The sequence below is a fragment of the Megascapheus bottae genome, chromosome 18, assembly GCF_031878675.1.
Source record: "Megascapheus bottae isolate mThoBot1 chromosome 18, mThoBot2.hap1, whole genome shotgun sequence".
NCBI lineage: Eukaryota > Metazoa > Chordata > Mammalia > Rodentia > Geomyidae > Megascapheus > Megascapheus bottae.
The window spans coordinates 37,274,343-37,300,955 of record NC_143526.1 but is presented as its reverse complement, the minus strand read 5'-3'; the positions used below and the strand labels follow the sequence as shown (position 1 = coordinate 37,300,955).

General features: G+C 45.9%; 1 protein-coding gene and 1 non-coding gene across 4 annotated transcripts in view; one reads left to right on the top strand and one right to left on the bottom strand.

The window, feature by feature from the left end:
- Mybl2 (MYB proto-oncogene like 2) overlaps positions 1-24,261 on the bottom strand; it is a 36,170-nt gene extending 11,909 nt beyond the window's left edge. The window contains exons 1-8 of one of the 3 annotated variants that reach the window (XM_090352856.1): positions 24,068-24,261; positions 20,185-20,278; positions 12,779-12,850; positions 11,880-11,972; positions 10,038-10,258; positions 8,133-8,319; positions 2,089-2,379; positions 569-1,000 (exon numbers count right to left, since the gene is read on the bottom strand). In XM_090352856.1, the coding sequence (XP_090208982.1) occupies positions 569-1,000; positions 2,089-2,379; positions 8,133-8,319; positions 10,038-10,258; positions 11,880-11,972; positions 12,779-12,850; positions 20,185-20,278; positions 24,068-24,087 (1,410 nt within the window). In that variant the 5' untranslated portion in view covers positions 24,088-24,261. The remainder of the gene's footprint in view (positions 1-568; positions 1,001-2,088; positions 2,380-8,132; positions 8,320-10,037; positions 10,259-11,879; positions 11,973-12,778; positions 12,851-20,184; positions 20,279-24,067) is intronic. The other 2 variants (XM_090352857.1, XM_090352858.1) reach the window with 2 other exon arrangements.
- LOC150050496 (U6 spliceosomal RNA) lies at positions 13,358-13,459 on the top strand. Its single transcript, XR_016538778.1, has one exon. It is a non-coding gene; the product is annotated as a U6 spliceosomal RNA (small nuclear RNA).
- Positions 24,262-26,613: the final 2,352 nt, after the last annotated feature.

The window sequence follows — 26,613 nt, the reverse complement described above, 5'->3', positions numbered from 1 at the left end:
CTCTCCAGGAAGACTAAACTCCTCCTGAACCCTGCCTAGTTCCTACATTTGTATTACAGAGCTCCAGGGCAGACCCAGAGCCCAGGAAGCTATGGAGGACATAGCAGGGCCTGTTGTTTGTCTCTACAGCTTTGTGCATGCACTCCAGTCTAGCCAGCTATCAGAAGCCTTTTCCCTAGCCATAGCCATGGCCTCAAGGGCAGGGAGGGCTATCCCAACTCCATCTGATCAAAACTGCTCTAAAAGTAGTTGTGAAAAGGGTTTCTTTAGCAAATGTGGCCAAGTCTTCTGTCCCCTGCACTGCCCAGGGACCACCTGCTGCTTCCTTAGTGCAAGGTGATTTTCTGAGTCCCAGCTAGTGATATGCATAGCACCATAAACCTCTCCCCTCACACTACCTATCATACTTATCTGAGTCTTCTGATGAATGGTCCTGCTGCTACAGTGTAAGTTAAAGGGGGCAGGAGCAGGCCCATAGCACATATTCAATGAAGGCTAGCTGACCAGTCTATGCTGGGCACTAGGTGTCTAAATGGAACCCAAGGAAAAGTCAGAGAGGGTCATATACCTGGGAGGGTGAGAAGGGTAGAGTCTTGACAGGTGTGCTCTTGGGGGTGATGCTGTTACAGGAGTCCAGGAAAGACAAGCTGGCACTGTTCTCTGTGACTGGGGACAGGGCCACGCGTCGCTTCTTCTGCCGCTTGAGCACGGAGGGTGGTGTGCCGATGCCCAAGCCCCCAACCTCAGTGTTGGGGGAGATAGGAATCAGCTCACCCCGGCTGCTACGGCTCAAGTCAGAAATGGTGTGGCCATCCAGGCGATACTCAGTCACACTGGGCCCTGGTGTGGTGGGCTGGCGAACTGGTAACACTTGAAGCTGTTGCTGCTGCTGCTGCTGCTGCGATGTTTCCGGCTGCTCCAGGCTGCTGTTAATACTGCCCTCTGCAGAGGACTCCTCAGGAAGGTCAAATTTACTCAAGTCACACCAAGCATCAGGGTCCTGCCCAGAGAGGGAAGTCAGAAATCACACTGCTTCTAAGTTCAGGCTCAGACATTAAAGGAAACATCCAAGTGTCAAACATGGTACCCCAGCTCAGAGCTGTTTCTAGGTCTATCCACCTGTGCTTCTAGCACAAAGAAGAAATGGCACCTGCTTCCGGTGGACACTTTATAAGTTGTTTCTCATTCCGACACTAGCCTTGCTTAGGCAGCATGGCTTTTACAGCTTCTCAACTAAGAGCAAAGCTGAGTCATCCAGCTTTACCCAGAAAATCACAGTACAAGCCCAAAGGCTGCTGGAAACAGAGATCCATTTTGGTCTTGGAAGTGTGGGCCTGAGTGAACTTGACTGGTGACCCTGAACCCTGCCAGAGCCTAGAGCAATTCACTGCTAAGGCCTTCAGAGAACTGGCTACAGCTTACATCTTGCAAGAACTGCCTACAGCAGATGCCATGGGGGAGAAGGCAAATTTCTGCTAATGAAGCCACCACCTTCAGTGGTGGAGAAGGAAGGTCATCATGAAAAGACCCTGAGCTCTAGGCCAGCCAGCAGGACCTGACACCAAGTGAGTGCAGCTAGGAGCTGGATGCCATTCACAGTAAGAGGGGAAGCTCCAGAGTGCCAATGACAAGGTAGCACAACCTACTCTGTGTGTGATGATCAGCACACAGGCTGTTCACCCTGATTAAAAAACACTTGTCACTGTAGAACCAGTCACAATCTGTCTCTTCCTGAACCCCACTCAAGGGAAATCTGACCATGCAGCTTCACATACTGCAGTGCCATTACAGCTTGTCACTTGACAACAATGTAGTATCGCAGGCTGTCCACCTCACCCGGTGTTGCACACATGGGTCAGAGCTGTTTTGCATACTCCTACTGCTCACTCTGGGAGCTTCTGAGGACAGACTGCATACTGTGACAACAACCCCTGCTCAGGGCCAGGTAACTCCCATAGGTCAGTAAACAGTACACAAAAGTTTGATGACAGGAATAAAAAAAATATGCAGGTCCACAAGTGAAGTACTCCATGTTGGGAAGGAAGCAAGGGCTTCGGTGCCCACTGTGAAGTGTTGTGACCAACATACCGACTCAATCAAGTCTAGCGCTTCAGAGAGACTGGAACCCACAGCGGGGATGAGAAGGTTTGCCGCCTCTACCACCCACTTGTAGGGCAGGCTTGTTTCTGTGGAGGAGTCCTCCTGGTCTTCGGACTTGGGGAATGCTTCCAAGGGCTCCGGTGTGTGCGCCCCATCTAGCTCTGCAGGGACAGGCTCCTGCTTCAAACAAGGGGCAGTGGTAGCAGGCTCCTCCTCACTGACCTCCTCTTCCTTGACCTCAATGGTTGCTGAGGGCCAGTGGGTCACAACACTCCCCTGCTAACACACAAGGACACGTTGCGTGTACATTTTTGCTGAAGTACAGGCTAATCATTTCCAGGTAAAAAACACACCCTGATCATTATTAAAAAAAAAAAAAAAAAAAAAGGAACAGCCAAACACAAATTGAGAGATGATTCTATAAAAATGCCATGACCTACACTGTGTATATATATATATATAAAATATATATAATATATATGTAATATATTATATATATATATATAAATAAGACAAAACAACACAATAGATGCTCAATGCTGGCTATGAGCAAGAAAGATGAGCAACAGGCTGAGGCCCTAAGTTCAACCCCTGATGCCTTCCCTCCCTCCCTTCTCTCCATTCCATACCCATACCCATACCCATACCCATACCCACACTGGGTAACAGCATGGAAAAGGCAATGCATTTCAGCAGCTTTCAAATAGGGGAGGTTGCTCCTTGACAGATCTTGAGAAAAAATGGAACATGGACTATAGAAACAAGATGACTTGTTTCTTAGAATCACTGTTCAAGTCCCTAAATTGGACACAGCTATACTGTAGTGCTGTAGTATAGCTACATACTGGGTAGCATTAACCAAGTGCATTAACCAAGTGTCCTTATTCTTAGGAAATTCACGCTAAAGTATTCAATAAATAAAAATGTAGTAATAAGACTGACTAATGGGGGGCCGGGAGTTTGGCCTAGTGGTTAAAGTGCTTGCCTAGCATGCATGAAGACCCGGGTTCGATTCCTCGGTACCACATACATAGAAAAAAGCCGGAAGTGGTACTGAGGCTCAAGTGGTAGAACTCTAGCCTTGAGAAAGTCCAAGGACAGTGCTCAGGCCCTGAGCTCAAGCCCCGGACTAGAAAAAAAAAAAAAAAGACTGACTAATGGCTTAGGACATGCAGGGAAATAAAATAAGATTTAACTCTAGGACAATACTATAACTAAAAACTAGCAAGCTAGCCAGGTGGCAATTTTACCACACTGAAAACTTCATTTGTCCACACAGCATTATTCAACCATTCCACATTCATAAAATTAACCACACACAGGCTAATCTGAGAAGAATCTGACAATCACTGCCATACCGATAGAAATGGGATAATGGGACAATGGGAGAATGGTTAAGAAAAATACAACGAATTCAAAAAGGGAGGAAAGATCTGGGAGGCAGATGTAAAAAAACTCTAAGAGATAACCTGTTTCAAATTATTTCGACAAGTATATTCTATAGTTTTTTATTTTAAAACAATACCCAGGCAGGAACAGAAATGGAGGGGTAAAGGGTGAACAAATATAGTCGGGGTACTCACTAGAACTATATAACATGTGGGTAGGGGACCAGAAGGAAAAACTAAAGAAAATGAGGCCAGGGTTGGTGGTGCTCAAAAAGAAATATACTCATTACCTGACTTTTGTAACTGTAACCCCTCCATATCACCGTATAACAATTTAGAAATAGCCATACGTTATCTTGCACATTTTGGTACTAGGGTTTAAACTTACAGCCTGGGTGCTGTCCCTGAGCTTTTTTGCTGAAGGCTAGGGTTCCACTTCCCATTTTTTGGGTGGGTAATCGGAGGTTAAGAGTCTCACAGACTTTCTGCCTGGGCTGGCTTCAGATTTCAGCCTCTTGAGTAGCTAGGATTATAGATATGGGCCACCAGCGCCTGGCCAAGCAATACTTCTGAAGCACAAGAAACATTATAGGTGGAAAACTGGGGGTGGTCCCATACACACACTAGCAGTCTAAGAACCAAAATGTACCTAATTTTTCTTTTAAATTCTCTGTCCACTTCTAGAAGTTTGAGAAATAGAGCAAAGCAATAGTGATAAAAGCCACAAAAGGATAACTATTAAAGTTTGATTTCAAATACTAAATGAAAAATAACCTTTATACTGACCAGTAAGGAATCCGCTAAATGAAAAGCAAACAACACTGAAATAACTGGAGAGGAATAGGTAAGGCTGAAAACACATGATGGACTAATGGATCGCGGATGTGCCCAGAGCCTTTGTGTAGGGCTCAGCCCCAGTCCAACATGGCCAGTAAAATGGCAGGGGGAAAAGACAAGTCAATAGCCAGTTCTGAGCAAAATGGGTTTTCAGCTGCTAAGAAATAGCTGTGAACTCCACCCTGGGCTGAAAGACTGCAGGCAGTGTGTTGGTCCATTCTGCTCTTTGTGGAAATGGTATTTTTTTTTTCTTCTCCCGAAGTCTCAGGGTGAAAGTACATAACTGAGATTCTCTAGTGAGGGAGGGCATAAGAAGGAGGATGGGACTAGAGGAAGGCAACATTATTATCCTTTCATCTTAAACACTCTCCATTTCATTTTCCCCAAAGACACACTTATATTAGGGAAAATTCCCTGAAGGTGGGAAATTAAGAAATACACAAAAACACTAAGCAGCTGTCCAGCAGGGCACTGGGGAAGAAGTAGCACAATGAACTCTCTCTAATCAGAGGAAGGTAAATTTACAAAAAAAAAAAAAAAGTCAATTACAGCATTTGTGGGGTTGAAGCAGGAGTTTAAGGCTAGCCTCAGAGATTCTAGTATGACCTTGTCCCAAACCACCACCACCACAAATAAAAACTAAGTAGCTCTTGCTGGGCATGGTGGGCACTGGTGGCTCATGCCTATAATCCTAATGTGAGAAAATGGTTTTTTCTATCAAAGTAGTTTGCTATTTTATTGTTAATCTTTTTTCATATATTTTTATTGTAATAGAAGGGTTACATGATATTTGCCAGATAGGAGGTGCATTAATTCACATACATTGATACCCTTTCACATGTCTTGATCCCCATTTCCCCCCAGACCCCCACCTTACTGTTAATCTTATAAGAATTGTTTTTCTGAAGGAAAGTTTCTGCTTTGGCTCAGTGGCTTGGCCCTTTGGTTAATTGAGTTTGTTGTATCACATTCTTTTCCTGTTGTACTTTAGACATCTTGTTAGAAGCTCCTCGAATTTTAGGTAAATTCTATTAAGCCACCTTTTTTTTTTTTTTGCCAGTCCTGGGTTTGAGCTCAGTGCTTGAGCACTGTCCTTGGACTTTCTCAAGGCTAGCACTCTACCACTTGAGCCTCAGCACCACTTCCAGCTTTTTGCTATGTATGTGGGGTATCGAGGAATCGAACCCGGGTCTTCGTGCATGCTAGGCAAGCACTCTACCACTAGGCCAAACTCCCAGCCCCCTAAGCCACCTTTTTTTCAGATTGTAAATCTGAGTTTAGTCAATGTCCAGCAGAGGGGCAGGGCCTGCTAAGTTAGGGATAAAAAGAGAGCTTGTCTACCACAATTTTGGTTGATGGCACACAATTCTACAGAAGTAAATTTTGCTTTGCTGAGTGTCTTTTGAGTTGGTGTCCTTATTACTATGTGACACACTCCATTATCCCAAGCCATTTCTAACATTAGCTACCCAGGAAGCTGAGATTTGAGCATCGGGTTTGAAGCCAGACTGGGCAAATGGTAAAGCACTAGCCTTCAGCAAAAGAAGATCAAGAATAGCACCCAGGAGTGTTTAATCTCTGGAGTAGCAAAAAAAAAAAAAAAAGTGAAAAAACTAAAGGACAGTGCCCAGGCCCTGAGTTCAAGCCCCAGTGTCCACATAAGAGAAAAAAAGAAAAAAAAATGACATAATACACCATGGCTGACCTTAAGAACACTGTGAGTGAAAAAAAAATCAATCAGTCTCATTAGTATTTGAAACCCGGGCCTGCCGGCTCATACCTGTAATCCTAGCTACTCAGGAGACTGAGACCTGAGGACTGCAGTTCAAAGCCAGCCCAGGCACTAAAGTATGTGAGACTCTTTTTTTTTTTTGCCAGTCCTAGGCTTGAGCTCAGGGCCTGAGCACTGTCCTTGGACTTTCTCAAGGCTAGAGCTCTACCACTTGAGACTCAGCACCACTTCCAGCTTTTTTCTATGTATGTGGTACCGAGGAATTGAACCTGGGTCTTCATGCATGCTAGGCAAGCACTTTAACCACTAGGCCAAACTCCCGGCCCGTATGTGAGACTCTTATCTCCAATTAACCACAGGAAAATGGAAATGGGGCTATGGCTCAAGGGGTAGGGTGGTAGCTTTCAGCTAAAGAGTTCAAGCCCCATGACTGACAAAAAGCAGAAAAAAAAAAGGGAGGGAGAGAGTTTAGCCTAGTGCATGCCTAGCATGCATGAAGACCCCAGTTAGATTCCTCAGTACCACATATTTAAAAAAAAAGCTAGAAGTGGTGCTATGGCTTAAGTGGTATTGCTCTAGCCTTGAGAAAGCTTAAGGATAGTGATTAGGCCCCGAGTTCCAGCCCCAGGACTGGCAAAAATACAAAAAACAACCTACATTTAAGCCAGGGCCTGTGGCTCATGCCTATAATCCTAGCTACTCAGGAGGCTGAGACCTGAGGATCAAGGCTCAAAACCAGCCCAGCACAAAAGGACCTGAGACTCCAATTAACCTCTAATCTCCAATTAACCTCTAGAAAATAGGAAATGGGGCTTGGCTCAAGAGTAGGGTGGTAGCCTTGAACTGAAGAGCTCAGGGACAACGCCCAGGCCCAGGATAGGGCAGTAGCATTGAGCTGAAGACCTCAGGGACAGCACCCAGGCTGAGTTCAAGCCCCATTACCCACAAAAAAAACCCAAAAGACAAAAACCTACATTTAAGGGTCGGGAGTTTTGGCCTAGTGGTAGAGTGCTTGCCTAGCATGCAGGAAGACCCAGGTTTGATTCCTCAGTACCACATACATAGGGAAAAAAAAAAAAAAGCCAGAAGTGGTGGTGTGGCTCAAGTGGTAGAGCTCTAGCCTTGAGAAAACCCAAGGATAGTGCTCAGGCCCTGAGCTCAAGCCCAGGACTGCCAAAAAAAAAAAAAGAAGAGGAGGAGGAGGAAGAGGAAGAAGAAGAGGAAAAGAATTATCTGAAGTATATTTAAAATTTGCTTTGGGAATAGAATAAGTTGTACATGTAGACATATTGGTTTTCTTTCTTTCTTAGGTGCTAACTCTTAGCTTTTGGGCACAAGGATGATGCTTTACCACTGTGAGCCATGGCTCCCTATCTGGATTTTTTGGTGGTTAATTAAGTCTCGTGGATTTTCTTGCCTAGCTTGGTTTCCAACTGTGATTCTCAAATGTGAGCTTTCTGACTAGCTAGGATTACAGGTGTGACCATTGGCATTTCCTGTTTTGTTCTGGCCATTCCTGGGGCTTGAACTCAGACTGTCCTTGGGCTCTCTCACTTGAGCCACAGCACCACTCTGGCTTTTTCTATGTACGTGGTACCAAGGAATTGAGCCTGGGTCTTCGTACATGCTAGGCAAGCACACTACCACTAGGCCAAACTTCCAGCCCTCACTTCCTGTTTTTTAAAAAGTAATTTGGAGGTAAAAGTATAGGCATAAATTTGATGGACTGGCCTAGAAACAGTACTCTCAGACTCTTGAGCATCCAACGTCTTTATTTTTTGCTTATTTTTAATGGCAAACATTCTTTCAATTACTGCAGTGGAAAGAGCATCAGGTAAAGTCCCTACTAAAAACAGAAGGCCAGAGTTATCTTCAACACAAGTCCTGTAAATTTTGATGTCACCTATCAAACTGATATTCTATTCTCTTCAAGGCAGATACGAGCTAATTATGTGCACAAGCAGTCATAAGTGCCTGGAAAATGAAGGCCACACCTAGATCCTGTGGTAGAAACTAGTGAGTGGCCTTGGATAAGGTAATTGATAAGGTAGTGGGATGCTTGGCAGCTGCGTTACCTGGCTATCCATCTGACCTTGCATCTGGCCTTCTGGAGGATGGGCGCTCTGGCAGTTATCCTTGTCCTCAAGTTCCAGCAGCAAGTACAAGGGGGGCTGGGAATCTTTGGATTCACTCAGGAAGCCACCTGTGTCTACCTTCCTTTTGATGGTGGAGTTCCAGTGATTCTTCACAGCGTTGTCTGTCCTGCAGGGGAAAACAGAGACCTTTTGATGTGCAGCTCTTAGCTAGTATGCCCTGGGCACATCACTACCTCAGCTGATCTCCTATTTCTGTAAATGAAAGCACATCAATTTTGCTATGCTCTAAGACCAAGTCTTCCTGTTTCTAGTCCAGAATGAGTTGTACAGAACTCCCTCATAACTCTGTGACCTAAACAAATAAATTTCTCAGACTTTGGCAGATATGACAACAATGAAAATGTGTGTTTGGAACTCTCACCCCCTTGCTGCCCACTCTGCATGTCTAGAAACATGCAAATGTTGACCCCTGGCCTGAGTGTCACAACACCCCTAGGTGTAAGTCTTGTTCTTTTCCTAGAGTTCTCTGGGACTAGCTCAGTGTTTTCCCTCTGCAATGTGACAGAACAGAGTAACAGCTTGAGTAAGCACTCTAACAGGTTCTATTTCAAGTCATCTTATACACTAGACCTCTAGGACATGGTGCTGATCAGATATGGGTTGCTGCTGGTACTTTGCTGAGATTCTCCATAGGGATAGGATGCCCAAAGCCTCCACTGGTCCAAGTACTGCTGCTGGCAGCTTCTACATAAAGACTTTCTACAGAGAAGCCCTTGGAAGGTACATCAAAGATGCCCAGAAATACCACATCCACATTTGTCTACCTCTGCCTCACACATGAACCTATCTCCCACGTGTGTGGGCACACACTCACACATCACTTTGGCTTTGTAATTTAGTCAAAGGCAGACTTTATTACTAAAGTTCCCAATCCTTGCTCTTCAGCCTCTTTCTCATTTTTGTCCAGTTGTTTTCTCAGAGCCTTCATTCTACAAATCCTATCTTTGCATCTCAGGTATCCAACTTGTATAGGAGGTCTAATCTCCACTTGCTAGCCCTTCTGTCTCCAAGGTCAGAATCTGAAGGTGCTGCAAACAATGTGACTCATGCTTTTGCTCATTAATATTTAAGAAGTACCTACTGTATGCCAAGCTTTATCCTAGGTGCTGCAAATATATTGACAAATAAGGCAGGTTAAAAGTTGTCATTTAGGGGCCAGGAGTTTGGCCCAATGGTAGGCGTGTTTGCCTAGCATGCACAAAGACCCGGGTTCAATTCCTTGGTAACACATACATAGAAAAAGCCAAAAGTGGTGCTGTGGTTCAAGTGGTAGGGTTCTAGTCTTGAGAAAAACCCAAGGACAGTGCTCAGGCCCTGAGCTCAAGCCTAGGACTGGCAAAAAAGTTGTCATTTAGGAATATTTAGTCTACATTTTATCTACTCTCATTTGGGACATACACCACTTAGAAGACAGGCATATACAGTATGCAGAGGTCGGAAACGACAGACAAGACTTCTCTCAAGAAATAGACTCCACCCAGCAAGCCCCGAATGAAATCCATGAAGTACACAACTGGCACAAGGTAGTAGGGAAAGGAGGACCAATTGGTAGGTAAGAACAACTCAGCTATGTATGAAAGTCTTATCTTCAATTAAGCACCAAAAAAAATGAATTGGATGCCAGGCACAGTGGCTCATTCCTGTCTGTCTTGTTAAGGTAAAGACTCCTGAAAGACTTGATCTTCCCTGGAAACACAGCTGAAGAGTTGGGAATAGATTTATTCGCAACAGCACTCCCCCATCATAAGGCGTGTAACACGGTCCTCACCTTCTGGAACATCACCCTATCTTTTCCAGTCTCCAAGTCTGCTGAAGGTAACTTACCTCCCTGGCAGCATCTTGGCAATTTCAGCCCAGCGGTTGCCCAGCACTTTGTGGGCCTCACAAATTATGCGGTCTTCCTCTTCAGTCCAGCAGGACTTTTTCACCTCAGGGTTGAGATGGTTATGCCAGCGCTCCCGGCACTGCTTTCCCAACCGGCCCTTCAGGTGCTTGGCAATCAGTGTCCAATGCTTCGTGCCATACTTCTTGACCAATTCGATGACCTTGAAAAAGAACACGTGTAAACCAGAGGCCTGCCCCTCCATACTCCACTGTAGCTCCCTCATATCCAAGAGGGTCTCGCTGTGGCCCTGGAAGATGCCACTAACTAACCAAGTGGGTCTCCTATGGCTCTGAGAGGTGCCACTGACACAGTCTATAAGCAACTGTGATACTGGGATGACTTTGTATAGCCTACGTGACAAGGGACTTTACCACAGCTTTGTCAATTATTGCCTAGAATAATCAAGCCTAAGGGAAATTAAAATCTGAGTGACGATCATGTCAAAGTAAGTGCCAGCACCCTGCCTCCATCTTTGGGAGGGTCTGAAGAGGATCTGCTTATAAGGCTCCCTATCCAGGACACCCACGTCTCATTTTTCAATATGAAACCTCATAAAGTAAAAGGCAGCAGATAGGCCTTCCTACCCCAGTCCTGCTACAGGACACCGTGAACCCTTCCAGCACTCTTGTGCAAATCAGAAAGGTTCAGAACCATGGCTAACCAGGGTTGGATTTCAGTAACCAGCTGCCCCTCAGCCATATACCCTTGCTCAGAACACAAACTGCAACAAATGTAGCTACCCACGCCAAACCAGAGCCCTCCTCAATTCTGGACACACAGCTCATGTGCACACTGGCCACTGCAAACTGAAGGACAGGTATACTTCTGGCCAAAGGGAAATACTCTAGTTCATTCCTCTAGGTATAAATTTGAGACAAAACCTTACTATGTAGCCCAGAGTGCCTTGAACTTGAGATCCTCCTGCCTCTGCTGATCCTGATTATTCCAACTACATGTATGTGGGGCTGTGCCCCAGATTACTGCATGGCTTAAAACTTTATTTTTATTTTTGGCCAGTCCTGGGGCTTAAATTCAGAGCCTGGGCTCTGTCCCTGAGCTGCTTTTGCTCAAGGCTAGCACCCTACCACTTGAGCCACAGGGTCAGTTCCGGCTTTTCTTGTGTATGTGGTACTGAGCAATCAAACCCAGGGCTTCATGCATGCTAGGCAAGCATTATACCACTAAGCTACCTTCCTAGCCCACATTTAAAATTTTTTACAGCAACAGCTATCATTCTGATTTGGGGAAGAAGAAGAAAAAAAAGATTTAAAAAATATCTAGTACTCATCATCTTCTCCTTCCTTCCCATGTGGAATGACATATTCTGGGCTGGCATGAGGAGACCAGGAAACATAGGAAAAGCAACCCTGGATGGTCATGATGCTGCTCCTTCCTAGCTTGGGACATGCTTAACTCTACACCTTGGTCTCTACACCTATATAACGGGAATAACAACTTTTCTGCTCACCTCACGGGGCTTTGGGGACCAAATGAAGCAAGGTATTCTGAGGCTCTGAATCCTGTCATTACAGATGGTTTGATCCTTATAATAAAAGTAACATTAGGCCAAGTGCCAGCGGCTCACACCTGCAATCTGAACTACTCAAGAGGCTGAGAACGGAGGATAATGGTTTGAAGCTAGACTGGCAGGAAAGTCCCTGCCCATGAGACTTGTCTGACTCATATCCACATTCAGTGGGGCACCTCTGCCCAGAAGTACAACCATTCAGAGTCTACCTGTAGTGAGTGAGCCCTGTGTACAGTCCCATGCCAGGAGTTACCTTCTCGTCTTCCTCTTTGGTCCATGGACCCTTGACAAGATCTGGATTCAAAACCCTCAGCCATCGGTACTGGCATTGTTGGTCTGTACGGTTCTGCAAAGAGAACAGAAAGAAATCTGTGACAACCCTGGCACCATGAGTTGGACTCTGGTTGAGCACTGAATTCAGGCACACCTCAGTGGGTATATTCTGTCCAATGCACACACAACATACCAGAGGCCAGAACTGGAAGGCTTTCCTTTTGCAACAAATGACAATCCCCACTACTACGGAATGTCACTTCCTACCACACAGATGGGTTACTGTGTCAAATTCTAAAAGCCTCGCAGAGATGTTAGGGATCCACACTTTCCACTGGCAGTGAAATAAAGATTCCTTGGAAAGTTCACATTATACAGAAAGAGATGAGGTAAGGAGCAATGGGATCTGGTGATAACCCCTAAGAAGCTTCAAGGACGCAGGGAATTACCCAGATTGGTGGCACTGGCTATCCTCTCTCCCAGACACCCGAAGCTCTCGAGAATGGAGACCCCTCATCCTCAGGAAAGCAAACCTTCAGCTATGGTCCTACCATCAGCTCTACAGGGGGCTGCTTAGGATGTCTGCTACTTAAAGCTGCCCTTCCTTTCAGGCCAGCTGTGGAAACACAATATCTGTTCGCTCCACTTTTGCAGGACGAAATGTCAACATGCTGCTGGATCCTTGCTCAAAGTAGACTAACTAATCTCTAAACCTAGAGAACTAAAACTGCTAAAGCAGCTGCATAAAGATGCTTCCAACAAGGTGAATCAACTCTGTCCCAGAGGAAAGGTCCTAAATAGATTTTGTTGTGGGAGAACTTCCACATCTTCTTGGCAGTTCTTGTTCTGGGGAAGGGACCTCAGGGGGTATGTACTCACTGGAAAGTGGCTGGCCAGGAACTTCCAGTCTTGCTGTCCAAACTGCCTCACCAGGGCTCTCAATTGCTCATCCTGACAATGTCAGAAAGACAAAGTTTCACATGTGTAAAATGCCACATAGATACTAGCAATGGAGCATTGTTCAATACTTAGTGAGTCAGAGGAATAGATAAGAAATCCTCTCATATCTTTTAGAATGTGTGGTCTGGAAAGGAGCATGTACTAACTGAAGCTTCAAGCAAAAATAAAGTCATTTCTTGCTGGAGGATATGTTGATTATGGCAATCTTACTGAATAGTCCTCAAATTGATTTATAATGAAATGTAGTATACTCATAAAAAAGAAAACATTCTGTATTCTAGGGGCTGGGAGGGTAGCCTGGTGGTGGAGTGCTCACCTTGCATGCACAAAGGTTCTTCAGGGCCACATACTCAGAAAAAGTCGAAAGTGGCACTATGGCTCAAGTGGCAGAGCATTAGCCTTGAGCAAAAAGTGTCCAAGGACAGTACCCAAGCCCTGAGTTCAAGCCCAGGACTGGTGTGTGTGTGTGGGGGGGGTCTGATTTTAAATATTCTGGTAACTCAAGTCTTGTGAATATGTACTAAAATTAAAATAACGCAAGGATCAACATGGTCCCTACATAAGGATGATCTGCAAATACAGGAAGTGTTCCATATTTTCTAATTTAAAAAATCTTAATAGTCAGGTCAGTGGCTTACACTTGCACCCCTAACTATTGAAGATGCTGAGATCCAGAAGATTAGAAGCTAGACAGAAATATACTGAGTCTCCATCTCCAATATAGCTAACAAAAAGTAGAGCTACTAAGTGCCAGTGATTACATATAGATTCCCTTCTTGAATACTTGTTTGTTAAATACACCATTTGAAATATGATATAAAAATCAAGGTTAATAATAAATTCTTTAATAAAAAAAAAGTAGAGCTAGAGGCATTGCTCAAGTAGTAGCATACCAGCAAATCAAACAAAGCTCAGAGAGTGCAAAGTCCTGAGTTCAACCTCCAGTACTACCAAAAGAAAAGGAATATAGCTCAATCTTATAAAGGAAAAAGAAGGGTCGGAGTCATGGCTCAGTTGGTAGGATGCTAGCCATTGAGTAAAAATACCAGGTACTAGGTTGGGAATGTGGCTTAGCAGTAGAGTGCTTGCCTAGCATGCATGCAGGAAGCGCTGGGTTTAATTTCTCAGGACCACTTAAATAGAAAAAGCTGTAAGTAGTGATGTGGCTCAAGTAGTAGAGTGATAGCTTTGAGCAAGAGCAGCTCAGGGACAGTGCCCAGGTCCTGAGTTCAAGCTCCAGGACTGGCAAAAAATAAAAAATAAAAAGAACTAGGTACTGAGTTTGAGTCTTGGTCTTAAAGGAAAAAAAAAAAAAAAAAAAAAGGAAAGACTATTGGGAACCTGTAGCTCATACCCATACCTTAGCTATTCGGAGACCGAAATCTGGGGATTAAAGTTATTAGCCCACAAAGAAAAGTCTGAGACTCTTATGTTTGATTAAACACTAAAAAGCCAGAAGTGGAGCTGTGGTTCAAGTGGCAGAGTGTTAGCTGTAAATGAAAAAAAAACAAAAGGACAGTACCCGCCCAGGCCCTGAGTTCAAGCCCCAGTACCTACACAAGAGAAAAACAGGAAAAAAAAATTTTTTTTATACAATGTACTATGAAAATAGAAAGAAAAGAGTGCCAGGTTGAGTGGAAGAGAATATAGTCTCAATTTTCAAAGCTAAAAGTGTAACAGAGAATTGGTACACACCAATGGGAAAATATTTCACACTACCCAACTACTGAAAAAGTGGCTCATAGGCAAAGTGGCATGGTGGGGTTGTATTTCTTTCCACTCCTTTGCACTGGTCTCAGCTTGAGCTGCCCCAAAGCCTTTCCTCAGCTCACACCACAGATCAGCATTCTTCAAGTCAGGCTCCTGTAGTCACTAAGTTTTACAAATCTCCCCTGGCTATACACTAGGCTGCACAACCTTAGATCTTCTGAGCCCGACACGTAAGGCTCTCTAGGAATTGGGCTACCTCACCTGCTTTTTGACTCAAGAACAATCTGAACTCCTGCATTCAAGTTCCTCCACCTGCAGCCATTGCCTGCGGTGACTCATTTGGCTTACTCCAGTTTGTTTTTCCTCATTGCTGAATTTCTAAGTCCTCATCCTGAGCTCAAAGGCCACGTTCTCAGTTTACTTTTTCCTAACCTATTCAGGTAACAGTAGCCTTTCCTTCTAAAGGTTATGTCAAAATGCCCTTATCCAACAGACAGTAACTTGCCCATGTGCCAGTCTTTGTGCCGGAGGATAGTGTCAGAAGCTGGACACCAACCCAGTGACAATTATATACCATTCCATGGACCTGTGATAGGCCTACTCTCCAGCCTAGGAGAAGGGTAGGAACATGACCTTGTTTGTTCTTCTACCAGAGTGGGAAACCTTTCTTTCCCGCCAAGAACCATTTGGATATTTATAACATTGCTCACAAGTCATACAAAATTATCAAGACCAACACATAGACCTGGGTCAGCTGCCCAGAAGCATATGGAGAAAAGCATTGTATCTATCCAAATGGACTCAATGACTTTGCAAGTCTTTATGTCTGGGAGGATGGACGTTCCCCACCTGTAACCCAAACACAGTCCCTGGTCCACAACGGTATGAAAAGAAAAAGTCTGCTTAGTACTTAAAAAAAAAATTCTTTAAGGCCAGGAGTTTGGCCTACTGGCAGAGTGCTTACCTAGCATGCACGAAGACCCAGGTTCAATTCATATATAGAAAAAGCCGGAACTGGTGCAGTGGCTCAAGTAATAGACCACTAGGCCTTGAGAAAGCCCAAAGACAGGGCTCAGGCCCTGAGTTCAAGGACTGGTAAACGAACAAACAAACAAAAAAATCTTTAAGCTGGGTGCTGGTGGCTCATGCCTGGCTATTCACTGGCTTTTCAGGAGGCTAGGATTTCAAGACAGCCCAGGCAGGAAAGTCCCTGAGATTCTTATCTCTATTAAACTACCAGAAAAAAGGCTGGAGGTAGAGCTGTGGCTCAAGTGGTAGAGTACTAGCCTTGAGCAAAAAACCAAAACCAAAACCAAGACCAAATGAGGGACAGTACCTGGCCCCAGTTTGAAAAAAAAAAGGCTGGGAGCTTGGCCTAGTGGTAGAGTGCTTGCCTAGCATGCACGAAGACCTGGGTTCGATTCCTCGGTACCACATACATAGAAAAAAGCTCGAAGTGGTGTTGAGGCTCAAGTGGTAGAGCTCTAGCCTTGAGAAAGTCCAAGGACAGTGCTCAAGCCCTGAGCTCAAGCCCAGGATTGGAAAAAAAAAAAAAAAAGAAAAGAAAAAAAAGAAGAAGCCGTTAATAACTGAAGAATGAATCACAATTCCTAAAGCAAAGCTTGGGGGATTGTGGAGGCAGGATTTATGCTGCTCAGGAGGGAGGGAAATGAGGACAAAAACATGAGAAGGGGTATCAATATGTGAGAAGTAATGCACCTTCTATCTGGTGAATATAATTATAACCCTTCTATACATTACAATAAAAAATTATTAAAAAAAAAATTGGGGACAGGAGTTTGGCCTAGTGGTAGAGTGCTTGCCTAGCATGCATGAAGACCCAGGTTCAATTCCTCGGTACTTGGAAGTGGTGTTGAGGTTCAAGTGGTAGAGCTCTAGCCTTGAGAAAGTCCAAGGACAGTGCTTAAAGGCCCCTGAGCTCAAGCCCAGGACTGGCAAAAAAAGAAGGGAAGGGAGGGGGAGGGAAAGGGAAAGGGAAGGGAGAAAGAAAAAGATTTATGCTGCTATGCTGCTCAGGCTAGCCTCCAACTTCTGAAGCAATCTTTCTACCTCACGCCTCTTGAGTAGTTTGGAGATCAGTGTCTGGCTCACATAGCAAGTTTTATATAAACAATTAAAACTAAACACATGGGGCTGGGAATGTGGCTTAATGGTAGAATGCTTGCCTAGCATGCATGAAGCCCTGGGTTCAATTCCTCATTCTCACATAAACAGAAAAGGCTCGAAGTAGCACTTTGGCTCAAATGGTAGAGTGCTAGCCTTGAGCACAGAGAGACTCAAGGACAGAGCTCAGGCCCTGGGTTTAAGCTCCAGAACTGGCTGAGTTTGTTATAAGGTACAAATATAGAGAAGCCACATTTTATGGGTTTGAATCTTGGAATTTTTATTAAAAGGCCAGTGACTGCATAGTGAACTTTTGTTTCAAAGACCAGCAGCCAGCAAATACTTTTAATACAGTTAGGTAACAAGCTAGAAAGGAAAGAAACACAAATACAAGACTAACAAGCCTATTCAGCTGAATAGGAAAGCTGAATTGGTATGCCATGGTGAGCAGAGAACAAGCCAGAAGACAGGACACATAGAGACACATGGCATGGCAAAATGGTGCCTAAGCTTGTTCAGGCCTAAATAGAGTCAGGGTGACAGGAAACTCCTTGTCCCAGGAACTGGACTGACAGGTCTAGTAGCCTATTAGCCAAGTGTCCACCCCAGTCCCCAGGGATTCAGGTACACCCATCACCTACCCCCACCAAGAGGACAAAATGACAAAGTGCGGGACCTTCATTCTCCATATGCAAAGCTTTCCTGAAGCTATGTTCATCTGCATTTCTCTTAAGCAGAGCCCTCAGAGCTCACTCCGCATCTGCATTCAATTAATTACCCTTTCTTACCTCTAGGCTTTTCAGAGGAACCAGGATGACTGAAGAAACTGCTTAGGCTTAGCCACCTTATTTCAATTTTAAGTCCCACAACAGTCCAAAAAAAAAAAAAAGACTGGTCCAAGAGCGTGGCCTAGTGGTAGAAGTACTTGCCTAGCATGCATGAAGCCCTGGGTTCTATTCCTCCGTACCACATATAATCCTGTAGCTCAAATGGTAGAGTACTAGCCTTGAGAAAGCCCAAGGACAGTGCTCAGGCCCGGGACTGGCAAAAAGAAAAGAAAATAGGCTCCTGTCGGTAATCCTGGCTCCTCAGAAGGCTGAGATCTGAGGATCATGGTTGGACATCAGCTCAGATAGAAAAGTCCAAATAATTCTATTTCCAATTTACCTGCAAAAAGTCAAAGTGAAGATCAGTCTCAAGTGACAGAATGCCTGCTGTGAGTAAAAAGAGCCGAGTATAAAAGGCCCTAAGTTCAAGCCCAGATTCTTTCAAAAAAATTAATTAAATAAAGCAAAAAAGGTTGACTATATATAAATTATACTTAAATAATAATTCCCAAATCAATAGATGAAGCCACTTTGGCTACATATTGAGATATAAAAAAAAGAAAACTAAAGGAAAAAAATCAATTAAGTATATAATTGGGAGGGGTGTAGTTTTTTTTTTTTTTTCTTTTTAAAATAGAGGAACTAGGCATAGTGGTCTTTACCTATAATCCTAGCTACTCAGGAGTAAAAGAATGGAGAGCTGGAATCCAGACCCAACATAAATAAAAAGTTAGTGGATCACACCTGTAATGGCAGCCACTCAGATATTTTGCTCTACCACTTTGACCCACAGCTCCACTTCCTATTTTGTGTTATTATTACAGTCTTCATGACACAAGTGCAAATAAGAAATGTTTTTCTTAGCTGGGTGCAGTGTCTCACACATGTAATCCTAGCTACTCAGGAGAGTGAGATCTGAGGATCACGGTTCAAAGTCAGCCTGGGCACTAAGGTCCAAGAGCTTCTTTTCTCCAATGAACCACTAAAAAATGAGAAGTGGGGCTGTGGCTCAAGGGGTAGGGTGGTAGCCTTGAGCTGAAGAGCTCATGGACAACACCCAGGCACAGAGTTCAAATCCCAGGACCTACAAAAACAAAAACAAAAAAAGCAAAGGGCACTGGTGGCTCACACCTGCAACCTCAGCTTTTTAGGAGGCTGAGATTTTAGGACTGCAGTTCAAAGTCAACTGGTGCAAGAAAATTCTGTGAGATTCTTTAGCTGTACTTAGCCACTAAAAAGCTAGAAGTGGAACTATGGCTCAAGTAGTAGTAGAGCAATAGCAGGAGCAAGCAGGAAAAGCTAAGGGACAGTGCTTAAGCCCTGAGGTCAAGTCTCATACTGACAAACTGACACACACACACACACACACACACACAAAAGAGGGAGTCACACTCAGTAAGAGTCACTGATTTAGTTGAACTTTGTCAAAAGGGTGCTTTTACAGTTTAAATATTCACACCAGCACTCATGTTGAAATTCAGTCCCCACGGTGAAGTATTAAGAGGTATGACCAGGGCCTGGAGTTTGGCCTAGCGGTTAAAGTGCTTGTCTAGCATGCACGAAGACCCGGGTTCGATTCCTTGGTGCCACATACATAGAAAAAAGCCGGAAGTGGTGCTGAGGCTCAAGTGGTAGAGCTCTAGTCTTGAGAAAAGTCCAAGGACAGTGCTCAAGCCCTGAGCTCAAGCCCAGAACTGGCAAAAAAAAAAAAAAAAAGAGGTATGACCAGGTGGGCCCTTGAAAAGGCAAGCAGGTCATGAGGCCTCTAATCTCATGCCTTAATTATTGATCCATGGACAATATGGCACATGATGATTTACATATGCTCCTTACACCACCCATGGGTAATCAATTCTTATTCCTGATGAACTATTTAGTTTCTGGTTCTTGTTCGAACAGAAAGCAGAAACAAAGGACTACAAGCATACACAGGGACTAGCTCCCAAATCTAAGACACAACCTCTCACTCCACCTAAAAATTTAGGAGACCTGGGCTGGATTGTAGCACAGTGGCAAAGTGCTTGCCTAGCAAGTGCGTCCTGGGTTCAATCCCCAGTACCAAAAAAGAAAGATGGCCGGGAGTTTGTCCTACTGGTAGAGTACTTGCCTAGCATGCATGAAGACCCGTGTTCAATTCCTCATTACCACCACATACATAAAAAAAAAAGCCAGAAGTGCTGAGGCTCAAGTGGCAAAGCTCTAGCCTTGAGAAAGTCCAACAACAGTGCTCAGGCCCAGAGCTCAAGCCCAAGACCAGGACTGGTTGTTTTTTTTTGCCAGTCCTGGGCTTGAGCTCAGGGCCTGAGCACTGTCCTTGGACTTTCTCAAGGCTAGAGCTCTACCACTTGAGCCTCAGCACCACTTCCGGCTTTTTTCTATGTATGTGGTGCTGAGGAATCGAACCCGGGTCTTCATGCAAGGCAAGCACTTCAACCGCTAGGCCAAACTCCCGGCCTAACCAGGACTGGTTTTAAAAAAAAAAAAAAGATTTAAGAGTCCCTCAGAATATTCTGGAGAAGTGTGGGAGGAGGGGTGGAGGATCCATTAGCTTTCAAAATGGCACTTCTTCATCCCAAAAAAGACACTCAGGCTCACCTGGGGCCAGTCTCCCAGTGACCCTCTATTCTTTCCTCCCCAATTCCATGGAGTGGAGGTGTTGCTTACCTCCTCATGGGTCCATTTGACCTTGCACTTGCTGTCCTTCTGCTCCAGAACATCCGGGTCAATGTCCTGGTAGTGCAGTTCATCCAACTCCTCACTTTAGAAAGAGCAAAGGTGAAAGACCATATGTTCACAGACCTTAACATCATGGCGGACAGTCCATGCCAACTAGCCAGCAACTCTTGTCTTTGACCCCTTTGAGGAACTAGGTCTTCTGCTTTTAAAAAGATAGCCAGTATACTGCTGGTGCCTCATATGCCTATAACTCCATTACTCAGGGGGCTGAGATCTGAGGATCATGGTTCAAAGCCAGCCTGGACAGAATTGTCTGAACCAGAAGTGGCTCTGTGGCTCAAAGCAGTACAGTGTGGCTCAGTGTTAGAGTCCTTGCCTAGGATGCACGAAGACCTGGATTCCATCCCTCAGTACCAGGTATACAGAAAAGACCGAAGTGGCACTGTGGCTCAAGTAGTAGATGCTAGACTTGGGCAAAAGATGCTCAGGGACAGTGCCCAGGCTAAGTTCAAGCCCCAGGACTGGCAAAAATAAAATGCTCAGAGACAGCATCCAGGTCCTGAGTGTGAGTGCCAAGATGAACTCCCCATATCCGCACACACAAAAAAAGTAGCCAGACACAGTAGAACACATCTGTGTATTATCTGTGTACTTTAAGAAGTGAAGGCAATCTAGTGAGACCCTATCTCAAAACAAAACAAAATGGACCGGCGTTGTAGATCAAGAGGCCTAAAGTTCAACTCCCAGTGATTTTTTTTTTTATTAAAGAATTTATTAGGGGCCGGGAGTTTGGCCTAGTGGTTAAAGTGCTTGCCTAGCATGCATGAAGACCTGGGTTCGATTCCTCGGCACCACATGCATAGAAAAAAGCCAGAAATGGTGCTGAGGCTCAAGTGGAAGAGCTCTAGACTTGAGAAAGTCCAAGGACAGTGCTCAGGCCCTGAGCTCAAGCCCAGGACTGGAAAAAAAAAAAAAAAAAGAATTTATTAACATTGATTTTTACATTGACATATTTAACAAACAAGTATTCAAGAAGGGAATCTCTATACCAGTGATTGTTTCTTAAACCAAGAACAAGTAGTCACATTTTTAAATTGTTTAATGAAATGGTGTTATTGGCTATTCACATTTTCTTGGGTTTTTTTTTTTGCTGATACTGGGGCCTGAACTCAGGGCCTGGGCTCTGTCCCTTAGTTTCTGCTCAAGGTTGGCATTCTATTATTTAAGCCACAGCTCTATTTCTGGTTTTCTGGTGGTTACTACAGATAAGAGTCTCACTGACTTTCTGGTTTCAAACTGTAGTTCTTCAGATCTCAGCTTTCTGTATAGCTAGGATTATAGACATGAGTCACCAGTAATTGTTTCTTCTTTATTTTCAAGAACATCCTAATAATTTCAAAAGATGTAAAAAAAGGGGGGGGGGACAGTTAAGGGCTGAGGGTTTGGCTCAGCAGTAGAGTACCTGCCTGGTATGCACAGGCCCGGGGTTTGGTTCCCAACAACACAAGTATAAACAAATAGTTATATTCAAAACCAAATTCCTACTTTATGATTTCAATGACAAACATACATTTCTACTGGATATTTTAAAGATAACATATGCAACCAATAAACACCAGAATCTTTCAATAAATACTAATTACCTGGGGAAAACATTTTTGCACATCCTGTTTCAATCCTGGCCTATATGTGGGCATAGGTGAGAACAACCAGGACAAGTATGTGAATTGTGGAGGCTTTTAACAAAAACAATTTTCCAAGTTGCTCCAAGTCCTCCTGTTTATAAGCAGATTCCTAAACAAGCAAGGCAACTAAGCCTTGTATCAAAAGAAAGAAGCTTCCCGTGGTGTCTACTTAGCCTGTCTATCAGTTACTTCTATAAGCCTGCAGCACCCTGGAAACCTTGCCTCAGGCACTCTAGACAGCACCCACAAAGGTCAGCCCCACCTCCACATCCTGGAGTTTGGCACTGAAAGGCCTAAGGAAATGTTTGCTTAGAGAATGACTAGGATTCGAGAATGAATGAATCAACATGCAAAGCCTGCTGCCTCTTAGTCAATAAGACATAAGTAAAAAATTTCTAAGTGGAAATTTCTAAACCCAGAAACAAATTAGCTATGAGAGGATGTGTAATTCAGACTTGTGTCATCTTAACTCATGTATCTTTCTCCACTGTCAAGTAAGAGGCAAAAATCCTCAAGATCCTAGTAAAAGAATATAACTGGCTTTTAAAATCCAAAGCTCCCAGACTCCCTAACACAATTGTTTTGGCTTGGGCTGGGAATGTGGTTTAGAGGTAGAGTATTTGTCTAGCATTCATGAAGCCCCGAGTTCAATTCCTCAGTACCATATAAACAGAAAGAAAAACAAAACAGGAAGCAGCTCAGGGACCCTAAATTCAAGCTCCTGGACTGCAAGCTCTGACGGATCCGCCCCCCATCCAAAAAAAAAAAAAAATGTTTTGGCTTCTTTAGACCCAGCATCTAGCTCAGCTTCTACTAGAAATTCAGCCTAAGTCTGTTCCAGGAAGAAAGGTTAACAGCAGAGAGAAGCTCTGGTGCTCCAATGCTGTGTAATGGGGCTGGCACCTCAGACAACAGAACTTTTTCACTCACATGGTGCTTGCCACCCACGTCTTGCTCACTCTTAATGTTCCCATTTGATATGTGGAAACTGAGGCTCACAGGCATTAGGACACTTGCCAAATCCACAGCCACACTCCACCACCACATTTTCAAGTCTGGTAATCCCAGATTTAAAAGCAGAGGCTAGTTGATCACATTTCTGGGCATATACCCTTTTCTCTCGCCCTTGGATGTGCTGGGCTCTGCTCCAGAGTAGGGTGAGTCAGAGGCTGGGCGGGAAGTGGGGCATTGGGGCAGAGAGGAGTTAAGAGTAAGTAGCCAAGAAAGGAGATGAGGTTAGTGCCCAGGTGCAGAGCCCATCCTGTACAAGGGAGAAGAGAGTCCTCCACTGAGCCCCAGGGACCTGAGAGTGGCTTAGGACAGCCACTCTGGAGTATGCTTCCTGAATTTTTCCCCATAAGCATTGGGGCTGACTTGGGTTAACTGGGAAAGCCACAGGTCAAGGGACCAGAGGAAACTTGAGAAAAAGGCCGGCAGAAAGGTGTCTGTGATGGGCATCCTCGTACTAGGACAGCCAACTCCAACTGAAAGGAAGCACCCGGACAGGCTGACCAGCCCCCAGACACACAGGTGTAAGGGTGGTCCAAGCTTGGCTGAGTCTCGATCTCAGGGGAATAAGTAAACCAGAGCCCGCAGTTCCTGCCCTTGCCCCGGGGATTACCGGCAGGGAGGTCCGGAGACCCGCCGTCGGTCTCGGAGCCGTGGGCCCAGCGTCCCCATCGCAGCAGGCCGAGTCGTCCCAGAAGCCAAGCGGGAGACAAAGGAGCCCCCCGCCCCCACCCCGCCCCCGGCTGCACGGGGCGGCGGGCTGGGAGCCCGGAGCCGGCCAGGATGCCGACCCGCACCCGGGACCCGCAGCCGGGCCGGAAGAACAAGCGCCCCCCCCCCCGCCAGGGCCCTTCCAGCTGACACCCGCCTGCCCACCACCGCCCCGAAATTAGGCGGGAGACAAAATGACCTCACCCGGGACGAGGTCCGGGTCTCCAAAAGCCCGCCCGCCCCGGCTCCGCGCCTCCCTCCCGGCCAGCCCGAAGCCCCTGGGACGCGAGCCGGGGTCCGCCGAGCCCTTGGGCCGCGCGCGCGCCCCTGAGGTCTCCCTGAGGAAAATGCCGCGCGGCCCAGGACCCAGCTTTCTCACGGAACCCCCGCCCAGGTCGCGCTCCGACGCCCCGACGGGGGGGAAGAGGGAGGGGGGACCCCAGACCCGCCCGTTCCGCTTCGCTTACCCGCGCGTCCGCCGAGACATCCCCCCCGGCCCGGGCCGCGCTGAGCCGGGAGCGGGAGCCGGGCCGGGGTCGGGACGATGGCTGTTTCCGCCGCTCCGGGCCCCGGGCCGCGCTCGGAGGCGTCAGCGTGTCCGCAAGTCCCTCAGCGCGCTCGCAGGAACTGCAGGCGCCGTAGGCGCGCTCGGAAACACTTTCCTATCTCCCGCCAAGCCGGTCGGCGCCGCCCGAGCCTGGCGCGCGGGCGCGAGGGCGGGGCCTGCGGGGGGCGGGGCCTCCGCATCGGGGGTGTGGCCGGCGGGCTCCGGCCTGGGGCGGGCCTAAGGAGGAAAGGGCGGGGCCAAGGGCGGGCAGAAGGGCGGGGCTAGGGGAGGCGAGACTGTGCGGCCGCCCGGGGCGGTGGGGTCCCATTACACCAGCCCTGCGCCTGCGGGGCGGGCAGCTGGGCTGGGACAAGTCTGCGACTTGTCTGACGCCAGGCTCCAAACCACGTGTAGATCCCGAGCGGCTCCGCAGCTGCCCACGTTTCTAGGTTGAGCTCCAGCCTCCAGGTGACCATTTCTAAAAATGCAAATATGATCTCTCCAGAGCTTGAACATCTCTTCTCTTCCTTGAGGTAAATTCCTTACGCCAGAATCAAAATTCTAGCGCTCCGCCAAATTACCGCCCAGGCTCCGGCCCTGGACAAGCTGTATCTGAACCAGGAACTTGCCATCACTGGGCTAATTCTTATTCATCTTTGCATCCCATGTCCTCCTGCTGGCTCAGTAGTCTCTTAGTTCCTCCCTGTAGCCATCACAAGACCTCCTAGAAGGCCCCAGGGACAGGTTTATTGACCTAAATAAATGGAATTAACGGAAGACATTGAAGCAGAATTTTCCACTTCAGGCTGTCATCTATCAAGTCCCCACTGAGTGTCGCCACAACTTCAAGGGAGGCGTCATGATGGGAATGTAAACTAGGATGGAATCCTGGGGAGGCCAGATCAAACCTCAACCTCTTAGCCCCAATTTATGCCTCTTCCACAAACTGTTGGCCACCTGGGACAGTCCCGCCAGCCTCTACAAACTTCTCTGCACTGGAGAAAAAGACTTAGCTCTGGTTTCTCCCCATCTGCTCCCCTCACAAGGCTAACCTTTAACTTTCCCAGCCTATCTCCCACTAGTTAGGCAAACCACGTAAGTCCTCTGTGCCTCAGTTCCCCCATCTGTAAAAGTATGTGAGGTTTTGTGTACATATGCCAGTTCTGGGGCTTGAAATAAGTGTCTCATGCTCATGCTTGGCTATTTTACTCAAGACTGGGATTCTATCACTTGTACAACACCTCCACTTCTGGCTTTTTTGCTGGCTAATTGGAGTTGAGAATTTCATGGATTTTCCTGCCTAGTCTGGCTTCAAGCCTTGATCTTCAGATCTCAGCCTCCTCAGTAGCAAGGATAAACAGATATGAGAGGGTCTTTGTTTTGTTTTGTATAAGAATAGGTTGGTGGAACTATTCATATGTTTAGTTTCTCAGAATAACCTGATTCAAAATATACCAGGTTTTTTTTTTTTTGAGTGATACACTGATACATATTGTGGGGTGCTATGTCATAAGCCCTAACACTATATTCTTTAACCATTACACTGGTGGTTATTGGATCTACTTTGTCAGATGGATGCCTGTACAATTAAACTAAGCAGAGAACAGTCTCTACCCAGCATACAAGTGTTGTATTGCTAGTAGGAATTTGGGGGTTTGGGTTTTAAGCCCAGGACCTCCCATATAATGTTACTTAGTACTCAGCCCTTACTGCTAACACTGCTATGAGGAGTACTACCACAACAACTGCTATTACACTTTTTTTTTTTTTTTTGCCAGTCCTGGAGCTTGAACTCAGGGCTTGGGCACTGTCCTTGGGTTTTCTCAAGGCTAGAGCTCTACTCCTTGAACCACAGCATCACTTCTGGCTTTTTGGTATGTGTATGTGTACAGAACCCAGGGCTTCATGCATGCTAGGCAAGCAAGCACTCTACCAGTAGGCCATGCTCCTGGCCCCACACTTCTTTTCTGACCCTGACTGCCCGCATCCTTGTCTTCTGAGGTCCATGAAGCCACTTTACAGGATACACACATACTCAAATGGATTATTAGTCCCACTGCAGGGAGGGACAGGATCTGACAGCTTAGGCAAGGCATCCACTGAAGGCAAAAGGCAAGGAGGTGCAGAGTTCATCCAGAATCTGGAACTGGGGGAAGTTAACTCCAATATACCAACCACAGGAGTCTGGGAGTATTTTCTCTCCATTTACCAACAGACACTCCTGAGAGAGAGGAATCCTAACATTCAGAGAACCACACCTGGGAGTGGTCTCTGAGCTCAGGGCTGGTAACACATTCTGAACACATTGCTGGGAAAAATATCCCAAATTTGCTCTCTCTGGGTGAGGGTGAGGCAGAAGGGGCTCTAGCCATTCAGCCCTTTATCTTCTCATCTCAAGGTCCTGACTAAGCTTGTCCCTGTGTTAAAAGATCAGGACCCAGCTACAGACTAAACACAAACACTGGC